We start from the raw sequence: 12,525 nt of genomic DNA, 5'->3' as shown, positions 1-12,525 counted from the left end.
TGATTCACTATGAAGAGATAGCAGACCTCGTATGTCTCCAGCGTTATTGTCCTGTCACCAGCTGGCTCAGATCTTTGTTTATAGGTAGACTTGAGATGCGCGTGAACACTAGCGTCAGGTGATCAATTTTCATAACGGCAAGGAAAGTTGAGTGAGTGCGCCACACCAGATTTTTTTATCTACCAATGTTATTAATTACATCAGTGTCATTTATATAATAAATGAAAAATAGAAAAAATCTATAATTCCATAATAGCGCTGATAGCGCACTGGGTTTGAATTTGCCTCTTATCATTAATTCCTCCATATTGGCTCAATTCATCGCTCAAATTTATAATTTTCTCTCAAATTATCAATCTCGGCGTGTTGTCTTTTTGAACGCTGGTCAGTGGCCGGCTTTATGCGCATACAAGCACAAACTTCATCTTATTGTGCTTAAAATGCAAAGTACTGCTTTTATCTGCATATTTACTTATTTATACATTCACAGATACTATATACTTCTTCACATTTGAATAGGCACCCCAACCAATTCTATTTGAGTTATTTGAGCTCTTCTCCATTGAAACAAAGTATTGGGATATTTCACACCTATATGTAAATTCAAATTACATTATCCTGAAGTATTTGTCCCATTGGCACTGACTGTCAGTGTGCTACTGCTTGTCAACAAAGGAAACTGTCTGCTCTGGGTTGTGGTACACCCCAGTCTTATATCAACGTATGCAATTTTCCAAGTTCAGTGTACTATTTACCAAGTATTGATTTTTGTTTACATGATTTTCTTTGGAATTTACCTTTTCTTAGTTTGTTTTTGTAGAATTCTGGTTAGTTATCTATGTTTTCGTTCTACCTCACAATTCACATGATTATTCAGATTCGCCTTCTTTACTAAATTTCTCGGAAAAAAAACTTTTAAAATCAATAAATGAATCTAGTTTCAGAAGTAGGCCTAATTGAATGTGTGGACATGCAAAATTATTTTAGTATGTATTCCCTACATAAGAATTCCACCAGTCCCTGTATGAAATATGAATGTGAATATGCATGAGTATTTCAATAACCTTTATCGAAAAGAACTTTTAGTTTTATGTCAAGAGAAAAATTCATAATTCTATAATTAAATACATGAATACCAAATGAAAGTTCTCATTAGTTCATGAATACCAAATGAAAGTTCTCATTTTCGACTTTCAGAGAATGCAGGTAAAAATACTGGTAAAAAAATTGTAATCTTTTCCAGTAGCCAAAATATTTTAGCGGATAGTGCAATGAGCAGAGAAACCCCAAGATTAGTGAAAACTTCACAATAATGTCTTTGTCACTAAAAATTGTATCATGGCATCGAAATATAATAAAGAAAATATCTGTAGAATAAATTATCGAAATTTATAGGAATTATGATAAGGAATGATTTGGGGTGAAGCATAACCCAGTGTTATTAGTGTATCATTTTTATGAGCGTTATATTAAATTTAAAGGTCAAGTCAATATAAATGATTGGGAAAGGAACAACAGTCATTAATCCTTAATCCCAAAACCGTTCCTTTCCCCAAATTCTGATAGAAATAGTCCAAATATACCTGAGAAACAACAAGCATGTACATTTCGATAAATGGAATGAGGTCAGATTCAAAATTTGAATGTGATTCAACTCATTACCACAAATAGAATCAATATTGATAATATTTGAAAGCTACCGCAATATTCTCAATTGAGTCACACTTGACTTTTGAGAATAGTTTAAGCTCGTGATTGAAAAACGTTTATGAATGACGAATTTAGTTCAAGTATGTTCATTAATGTATTCTTGGCTAAGAACATCTCCTCGAACTACGGCCCTGAATAAAAGGATTGTTGTTTTTTACAAAAAATGAACAAATAACCAAAAGAAAACCTTTTTATTTACGTATTGTTTTATTTGTAAGAGATCATATCTATTTTGAAAGAGATCAATTTTTCAGTTATTGCAATCAAATGCATAATAATTATAAACCAGGTTGGTGCAACGAAATATCGTCCATTCATCCACCTGGATTACGATTCAAAATTTAAAGCAGAAATATAATGCCTTGTTTGAAAAAAAAAACCTAGAACAAATATAATATGGCGTATGCAGATCCGGTTATCCGAGATAACCTTGGTTGGTGTAACTCTCAACATTGAGTTGCCTCACACTCATCCCTGCAGAGAAACACATATTGCAAAATAAGTATTTTTTGAATGTAGATGTAGATGAAATTGAAGTGGATTTGGATTTGATTGTAGAAGATTACATGATCAATCAAAAACAATAAAGCATAAAATAAGACACATATACATAGAATACTAGGATTTCTGATGATGAGATAGAAATAATGGAATACCAAGAATTGCAAAAATGATTTCACAATACGGCATTGGATAGAGAAGCAACATTTCTGCAATGGATGATATAAATGAGTAAGAAGTGGTGATCGCGGCATGGTTGATCAATGACTGAAGAATGAGGAATACCGAAAAATTAGAAGGGAGAAAAGATAGAACAAGAGGTAAGAGGTCTTCAGAAGCCTCATAAGTGAAAGAGGGAGAAAACCTGGACTAAACTGGAAATATATTGGGAGATTTTTCTGTTTTAAAGGACAGAAAATGATATGAGTTTATCAATGTTACTTTGCCAAGTATGACAAATGCTATAATTGCAGACAACACTTCATTATGATGTAATGATGTGATGATGTAATGGAAATTTGAGAAATACGAGAGATATAACACGACATGAAAGCAAAACTGGGGCTGATTAACAAAGCAAATAACATTGGTTGATTGGTTAAAAATAAATGTTAAATGAAAAAATGACACCTCCAAAATGTGTTTAGATAAACCGTAATTCATTAAGGGCCAAGCCACATTAGGTGTTTTTCGGACAAGTCGGCAGGGCAGGAACCTCTCCGATTGGATGATCATCAGCTGATTCCCGAACAACAACCCAATCAGCCAATCGGAGAGCTTCTTGCCGTGCCGAATCGTCTGAAAAACGCCTCATGTGCCTGAACCCTAAGAATCAAGAATCCTATTCATGAATACTTCAATTCAAAGTATTCAAAATAGTAAATCTTGGATATTATTTCCAGTTGAAAACATTTTTCTTTCTGTACATGATTTTGATTATAGAAAATAATTTTCTTCTACTCATCAAAACATGTTTATTGTTCTATAATGTTCAATTTTGAACCTATCTGTAGAAGTTTATTTGTAAACCCAACTTATTTATTTTTGACGATAAGGTATCGAACACAATCATATGATTGTGTGAACGACTCATGACTCATAAGCATTCATCAACTTTCTACGCTATCCTACATAATTAAACCTTTTGGCATTCACGTTAAGTTTCCATAACCTCAAACTTTTATAATTATAAAGTATAAAATAGTTAGAGGTCTAATAATTGATCTTGAAGTTTTCTTCATCATCTGCATCATGTTCTTCTTTTATTGTTGAACGAGCGTTAGCGAGTTCACTTTTGACTTACTGAAGGCCAAAGTCGTCCGTCCATTTGTATGTTCTACAATAACTTGAGAAAGAATTGATCAATCAGCTTCAAATTTTGAACCTTTATCAGGTCAAGTTCGTTGGACAACAAAATTGACTTAATCCTTCGTCCTTTTTCATAAAAATAACATGGAAGTGTATAATAAAATGATTTGTTGTGATTTATCACACAAAGACTTTCATGCACTGACACATGATTTCGGCTGGTTAATTTACAACATTATGTACAACTTTTACGTTAACAAACTGATACGGGTTGAGATATCAATGTGCGGTTTTCGCCATTCATTTTCTCTTGGAACTCTGTATCGAATGTATGGAAATGATCTATCATGAATATGGATTTATAAAAAGGACAAAGATGTTTAAGCGACAGAGTAATTTTTCAATTCAAATAGGAATCCCAATGAAACCTAATGTCAATATTATTCTTGTAGAAGAAATATTTAGCTGTTTCTATAATTTCCACCAACTCTGTATCATTAAAAGTTACAGGTTTCAAAAATTACAATACAACAGCTCTTGTGCGAGTTCTCCAACCCAGGGGGTTACTAGTTATACATTTAATATTAACTGACAACTGTTTTTATTTTATTTTTACATTTGTAGGTTAGATTGTACCTTCAAGTAGAATGCAAGAGTCAAGCATGTTTAACATCTTCTTGAGTCATGAAAACTTGAAGATTCAAGTTTTGAATCAACAAAACTTAACAAGTGAACTTGGAGTAGGGTTTACATTTTACATTGGTATAGTGAATTCAACTTCAAGAACTTGAACTAGGGTTTACATTTTACATTGGTATAGTGAATTCAAATTCAAGAACTTGAAGTAGGGTTTACATTTTACATTGGTATAGTGAATTCAACTTCAAGAACTTGAACTAGGGTTTACATTTTACATTGGTATAGTGAATTCAAATTCAAGAACTTGAAGTAGGGTTTATATTTTACATTGGTATAGTGAATTCAAATTCAAGAACTTGAACTAGGGTTTACATTTTACATTGGTATAGTGAATTCAAATTTAAGAACTTGAAGTAGGGTTTACATTTTACATTGGTATAGTGAATTCAAATTCAAGAACTTGAAGTAGGCTTTACATTTTACATTGGTATAGTGAATTCAAATCAAGAACTTGAAGTAGGGTTTACATTTTACATTGGTATAGTGAATTCAAATTCAAGAACTTGAAGTAGGGTTTACATTTTACATTGGTATAGTGAATTCAAATTCAAGAACTTGAAGTAGGTTTACATTTTACATTGGTATAGTGAATTCAAATTCAAGAACTTGAAGTAGGGTTTACATTTTACATTGGTATAGTGAATTCAAATTCAAGAACTTGAAGTAGGGTTTACATTTTACATTGGTATAGTGAATTCAAATTCAAGAACTTGAAGTAGGGTTTACATTTTGCATTGGTATAGTGGATTGAAGTTTCTGTTTTTGTAGTTTCAAGTTTTCTTGAACACAAAGAAACTTGACTAATGTAAACCCCACTTTACTGCTCTTATTATTATTTCAATGCTTACTTAGAGATGAATATACCAGAATATCTAGAATGATCCACGTGAAATGATAAGATACTGCAGTTTATATATTTCATAGGAATTATAATGTGATTTATCTACATGATTTATGAAATGATTATCTGCATCATATGTAGGCTAATAATAGGAATTCGGGAATCTTGAAACTATAAATTAGTTACGGTATTTTTACTCTGTTAGCTATGTTCGCTTAAATTCCAGTAAACTTGTCTTCAATTTTGAAAAAATCATTCATTATTACTGAAACACTTTTACAAATTTTCTTGAAGTCAAGAAACATCAATTCAAAAAATTTGACTAATGTTGTGAACCACACTCAAGACTATCAGTAAAATCTATACAGATGCAATTCGTAAAAATAGATGATACTGACGTAAGATGAGTACATATTCCTGAAACAATCCACATCCAAAAATCATAACACAAATCCAATTAGTAAAAGGAGATGGTACTGAGTGTGGATTACTAGACAATACCGGTCCTCATTCAAAAATCAATAAATAGATCAAATTCCCTAGTAAATGATACCGACAAAGAATGAGATTACTATAACCTCTTCATCCAAAATACAATTACACAGATCCAATTTCTAAGAGATGATACTGAAGTAGACAAATTAGCCTATAGATTAGTCAAACCCTTCCACCAAAAAACATGACACAAGTTTGTAGAACGAGATCGTACTGACTTCAGATGAGTGTACACTACTGGAACCATCATTGACCAAACACGTACTAAATAGATTCAACTAGTAAAAAAGTCAAGTAAATGTTTGAATATTACCTTCTGGCGACCTCTTCCTGCTGATCCTGCTTCTTCTCCAGCTCAAGTCTCATCAGAGTATGAATGAAGTGAGTTCTCACTCGGACCGGATTGAATTCAATGCGACCACTCGAGTTGGCGCAGCCGTCGCGCGAGCAGCCGCACGGAAAATTCAATCTGTCCACCTGAACACAAAAAAGTACAAACCCAAAATTAAGAACGTACTTGATATTTAAGTTACTATTGATACTTGGTATATTGTACAAGTTAGTTTCGAATAGTGAATTGGTATAAGTGAATCGAGTAGTAATGGGTGTTTTTTTAGAGGTAGAGAACTTTAAATTGCAATAAAACAGCAATGGATTATTAGATTGACATAACTTTTTTTAACGAAAGATAATCTTGTGTTATAACATTTTGAATGTGATTTCTGGAATATGACCGCCTCGGCTGGTTCGGATGTATTCCAATCTGGACGTCCCATTTTATATTGCTTGTACGTATATCGGCTTCAACACGGCTATTGTTGAAAGTTGTCGAGCGGTGTTAAATCACAAGATCTTGGATACCAATTTACAGGTCCAAAACTTGAAATTAGGCAGTCACCAAACGTGTCATTCAATAAATCGATTGTGGCACGAGCTGTGTGACATGTTGCGCCGTCTTGTTGGAGCCACAGCTCCTGGACATCATGGTTGCTCAATCCAGAAATGAAAATGTTAGTGATGTTCCATCAAGTGGATGGACACATATCCGATTCCTGTGCTCGATGGCGGATGGACTCATTCGGGTCTTCCTCAAGGCTCGCTCCACAGTAAATAAATTAATACAATTTTATTGTCAGCCAGCCAAAAAAGCACAAGTCAAAGTCACACAAATAGAACATGAAATAGACAGTCACACATTAAGAGACACATTGTTACTATTACATTGCTATTTAGATTACATTTCCAAATATTACAAATAACAAAGACAATATTACACAATTAAGCAGCTAGTTCATTAGTGCTAACAATAAGAATCAAGGTATGCTGATTCTGATCTTGTAAAATTCACTTAAATTATAAAAAGGATTGCTTGCCAGCCAATCGTGCACCTTTAATTTTAACAGTTTTAGGGGTGTTTGTTGGAGGTGTAGCTGTAACTTATTATAAACCTTTTGCCCAACAGCTTCAAAACTGTTTAAAGATTTAGACAATCTTTGGTATTGAATATAGATCTGTCTATTGTTTCTGGTATTAACAGAGTGAACAGTATTTCTTAATTGATAACAATGCTGATTCTCCTTGGTGTATAATAAAACAGAATATATGTACTGATTTATTACTGTCAGAATTTTATTATTTATGAATAAAGGCCTACAGTGTTCTAAATAAGGTGATTCCGTGATTATTCGCACGGCTTTTTTTTGTAGCAGGAGAATATCTTTAATGAGCGCTGAATTTCCCCATAGAAGAATACCATAAGACATGAGACTGCGGAAGAAAGAAAAGTATGTTGTCCAAATATAGTTTTGGTAGCTTATTAGCAAGGCTTCTCAGCAGATATATCACTGTACACAGCTTAGAAGTAGCAATAACTTGTTCTGTACGCACCGTACGGCGTCTTGGGGAAGCGAGTTATCAATAAGAGTAAACGTGGTGCGAAAACGTTTCATGTGCAATCGAATCAACTACTCTGAAGGACGATTTTGTCAACGATAAAATGGATGTAGGGCGCGATATGTATTCCGCATAGAACCGTTATTTTCGAAATAAAATTGCACTATTTGCAAGCATTGTTTAGGGGTGAGTTTATTCATAATAAATTTGAAAAAACTGAAAATAAATCACTTAACAACTCTTAAATCGGTCGCCATCTTGAACAGTTATTCCAAATTAAAGTTATGTGCCTCTAAAACCACCCGTTATAAGTAAACCAGCAACAAAGATAAAACTTGAACATATTATTGGAAATTGCAGTTAACCAACTGCTAGAATATTATAATACTTATTTCAAATATTCAATGGAAGCTATATAAATAGAACTAAGGACATCTTCTACTGCAAATATCCTTGGTCAAATATTTACAGTAGCAGGAGTACTTTTTTATAGCTATTTTCTAATTATATAGCTTTCATTGGATATTTGAAATAATTACTATACAGTAAAAAGATAAAACTTAAAACTTTCTGAATGAAATCGGAAAGCTGTGCTCGCATTCGGCGTTCACAGCCGGTTTTTTAACTAGATTGGAAAAATTTGGGATTACAATGCTTAAGCTCTATTATCATTTTACCAATGTTTCCAAATAGGAGAGTTATATATCGAGAAAGTCAATTAATAAAATTTGTATTTTCATTGAAGATAATTTAGTATGATATTTCAAAAATATAGTATATTAATAATATAATAAATGTAATATTGTATATCCCAGTCTTGTTCTTTGCTTTGACATTCACTTGATGTTTTCAAATAGAAAATTAATTTTTCATACAACCAAATGAAAATCGTTGTGAAAATGTTGGTCACAACCTTAATTTGGAAAATTCATTGGACTGAATTTAGGAAATGATACTTCAAGTGTATTCTCTTATCTTTTCAATTTATTATTAATAAATTAGTATTGTATATTTCTATAACGATGAATGATTAATGAAACCAAAACGAAAGTAATATCTCAACGTTTCCAGGATTTCCACACATAACCGGAATTGCTAGTACAGCCATAAACTAGCCAAATATCTAACCATTCTCTTGAAGTCTTGAAAGAAACACTAGATTAGAGATTGAAGTCGAAACAATATCAAATGACGTTCAGGTGTGTAATTTTCAAAATCGCACGCTACATACTATAAATCATAACTACATATCTGCATCTGCGATAGTAGCACAGGAAAATGAAACTTCTAAAAATTGTGGAAATTTCTACAAAAATTCATACAACTAGTAACGTAAAGCATAACTTGAGCATGCCATTCATGGTTCTATAATATTAAAACGTCGGAGAGTGTATCTTTACTTTTCTGAATGAAATCGGAAAGCTGTGCTCGCATTCGGCGTTCACAGCGTTTTTTGTAAACTTTGGAATGTCAGTGTAGCATATCTTGGGGTATAGCCGTGATTTCGCTTCCAATGTTCTCCGTCAGTTCATGAATTGTTGCACGACGCGAACATTACAACTTGCCTACCAGGTTAGCAACTTGAAGCTGGTAATGTTGTCTAAATATTGCCTGTGTGGCAGTTATCATTTTTATAGATTTTTCTCACTGCTATTTCACATTCCACACCAGTCCATGATTACTAGATGTCATTAATAAAACATAACGTTCATAAAACCCACTGTACAGTGTTGGAGAGTTCTTTGATCTCCTTTGTGATATTGTAAATAGTTTCTTCCTAGCTGACTGATATAGCCTACAATATTATTTTATATAATTACTGGAATTGTTGTTATATTGATTGATGTTTAAAAGTGAGATGTAACCTTTATTCGTTATATAGAATGTACCGTATTCCGTGTTGTAATCCATATATGTGACATGGCCCACTGTACTATTTCAAGTATTTATCGGCTAATATATTTCTATTTCTAATTCTAAAACATATCTAAATAAACAAATACATAGATATAAGAATAAATATAAATTCCTCAATTTCCTGTGCCACTCTGTCCTACATATGAAATGCAGCAAAGGCTTCCTTGAACCTAATGTAAATGAAGTCTTGCTTACCTGACACTTGATTCCAGCTTGAGAGCAATCGCAGGTGTCTGGGTCGCAGTAGACCTTGCACGAGCAGCCGCAGAACTCTCTGGATGTCCTGATGTCTCTGCACTCGTCCTTTTCCAAAGTGTCGATTTTATGAACACCAGCAGCTCTCAGTAGAGCTCTTCTTTGTCTTGTCGTTACCGGCTGGAAAACGTCAATTGAATGATAAATAATGTAAGAGGCACATAATAATGTAGAATACACATAATTTAAAAAAAATACAACTTGAAATCTTGAGAGGAAATAATTGAATATTGAAATTACTTGGTGCTTTGTGCCTTTCTCATTTCAATGTTACAAATAATTATTAATACAATATTGTAGTGATAGTAGTGTACTCTACTATTTTATATACTGTAGTAATACACTACTGTATATTGTTGTAGTGTACAGATGTGTGATATGGTGTGAAAATCATTGACAGGATTGAACACTAAACATGACATTGTTAGGCAATTAATATTCAAAAGAGAAACTGCATACCCTGTAAAATTCGAAAGAGGATTAGTATAAGCTAAGCTTTACTCTTTCAGATTATGATATCTATTATTTATAGATCATTGTAATAATTGTATTGATAAATAAATATCGATTGTTCGACAGCGAATTCTGATTTCTGGTTATATTTTGCTGTTATTGATGTCTACATAAATCCTAGGCCTGTGAGAAGAAGATTATAGTAATGGGAAATAGTAAGAGAGCAATCAATGAACCTAGTTTCAAATGGACTCCGGACCACCAGTTTTAATTTTCAAGCTAATCACTTGCAACGGGAGAGCTGAGGGTACTAAATATGTGTGATTAGTCGGGTTGGATTGCTATAGCACCCAGTTTCGAGAAAATCCCCAAGAAGGAGAGCTGATCACTTTTATCTGATTAGCCTACCAAAGTTTTGATTAGAGACTATACTCTCACTTCAACATCACTTGTAGCCATCAGTTTCAAAGAAACCCTGAAACCTTGAGAAGTAATTTGAAGCACATATCTTCATTTGTTCAACCTATTTGATACGGTATTCAATGCTATTATTTACAATAGAACCACACATTAATGTTAACTGGTCTGAATCCTTCACACTACGAGCCGCTTGCTTTGTAAGAGTTTACTATTTTTTGCCTCCACCTTATTCAGTACTTTACATAGCACTCCAATCCTAACAGTTCTGTCAAAACTCCATAAACCATCACTTTATATATTTAATTTTTTTTCCATTCATAACCCAATTAAATTAGTATGTGAAACACAAATAAAACTTGCATAGGAGACGTTTATCTTAGTTTTGGCACAAGCAACAACTGCATTGATTTAATATACCGTTTATAGTACTGTCTTTATTATCTTTGATAATAAACTTTTATAATTATATTTTATAATAAGACGAGGTTGTTGTCTTTGTTTATAACAACTGTCTTTACTTTTAGAAATGAGTTAAAGGAGATTTGACAGAAACTGTTGAAGATTCTCAAGTTGAATCATTGTGTTGAGAGCTTGTTGTTTATTCATTAATTTACAAATACAAATCATATAGCAATGACTGGGACTCTGGGAGCGAGCAACAGGCTTCGTCCAAAACTGCTCTTATTTCAAATTTTATAAACATCAGCATTTCCAAAAGATAGGTAACAATCAACTTTCAAGAGTTTTCCAAGTCTAATTTCCAGTCCAAAAACAAATAAATTAGAAATTTTGAATTTAGAAGTAACACTTGATTAGAATTCCACATTAAATATTATTCAATATTCACTGAAAACTTGAGAAAATTCAGTTATTTTAGAATATTTTATGCCAAAACATAAACCAAGCAACTCACTTTGAGATATTTATTTATCCATAGACAATTCAGGTGTAAACAACAGGCATTCGCCCAAAACTGCTTCCAACCTTAATCTATAATATAATGAAGGAAAGAGATGACTTATACACGTACAATTTCATATATATTGTTCTATAATATAATGAATAAAAGTATCGTCTTACACACGTACGGGATAGGAAATTCAAGAAAGACGCATCATCACGTCTGAACTACTAGACTGATTAACTTGAAATTTTGCATAATATAATTCAAATTTACCGAGGATGGTTATAGGCTTATTTTAAATTTTTCAATATTTCAAAGTAGGTCAAGTTATCAGTTTGTCAAGTTTTTAATCAGACCCTTGCGAAGCACGGGTTACCTGCTAGTCTATAATTTAATAAAGGAAAGAATAGTCTTACACACATACGGGATAGAAAATTCACGAATGACGCATCATCACGTATGAACTACTAGACTGATTAACTTGAAATTTTGAATATAGATTCTTGATTTACCGAGGATGGTTATATGCCTATTTTATATTCTTTAATATTTCAAATAGGTCAAGTTTTCAGTTTGTCAAGTTTTTAATTGGACCCTTGCGAAGCACGGGTTACCTGCTAGTTTAAAATTAACAGTCCAGAGGTTATGTAGAGTTCATGATTTGATTTACACACAATTTCCAAAAAAAAATGGAGATAAGAGATAGCTGAACATACCTGCAGAAAGTAGTAATTGTCCATATCCAAGTCGGATTCACTGCGCTGATCGTCGGTGTCAGAGTCGCTAGAAGAGGACAGAGCGTTGTTGGCGGTGCTACCAGTGTTGCTTCGCAGCTGAGAGAGAAGGTGCCGGTGCACCCGTCTCTGTTCAACAGCGTGCTCCACCAGCGAGAACGTCTGCGCATGCGAGTGCGTCCACGACATGCCCAGTGTGGATCCTCCCTAAAAACATAGGTACAAATTATAATCATTTAAATAGAAATATTCAAATTTAGTTGCCATAGAATACAGATCGAGTACACCAAATCCAGTGAAGTTATAAATAGTTACATAAATGTTGTAGTGCTAAGAATTAATCAAAGTACTTTTTTTAATTTGACTTTATTCCTCAAGACATGTTTCGACTTATG

General features: G+C 33.1%; 1 protein-coding gene across 3 annotated transcripts in view; it reads right to left on the bottom strand.

Annotated features, from left to right (window-relative positions):
- The window catches only part of LOC111057239, a 94,825-nt gene that overhangs the window by 14,878 nt on the left and 67,422 nt on the right, over positions 1 to 12,525 (bottom strand). For 2 of the 3 annotated variants that reach the window (XM_039423249.1, XM_039423250.1), the window contains exons 4-6: positions 12,113 to 12,337; positions 9,560 to 9,739; positions 5,868 to 6,031 (exon numbers count right to left, since the gene is read on the bottom strand). In XM_039423249.1, coding sequence (XP_039279183.1) covers positions 5,868 to 6,031; positions 9,560 to 9,739; positions 12,113 to 12,337 — 569 coding nt within the window. Of the gene's footprint in view, positions 1 to 1,882; positions 2,185 to 5,867; positions 6,032 to 9,559; positions 9,740 to 12,112; positions 12,338 to 12,525 lie in introns of those variants that run through there. The other variant, XM_039423251.1, reaches the window with a different exon arrangement.

The sequence above is a fragment of the Nilaparvata lugens genome, chromosome 3 (genome assembly GCF_014356525.2).
Source record: "Nilaparvata lugens isolate BPH chromosome 3, ASM1435652v1, whole genome shotgun sequence".
Taxonomy (NCBI): Eukaryota; Metazoa; Arthropoda; class Insecta; order Hemiptera; family Delphacidae; genus Nilaparvata; species Nilaparvata lugens.
Note: the sequence above shows the minus strand (reverse complement) of the source record. Positions and strands in the feature narration are given on the sequence as shown.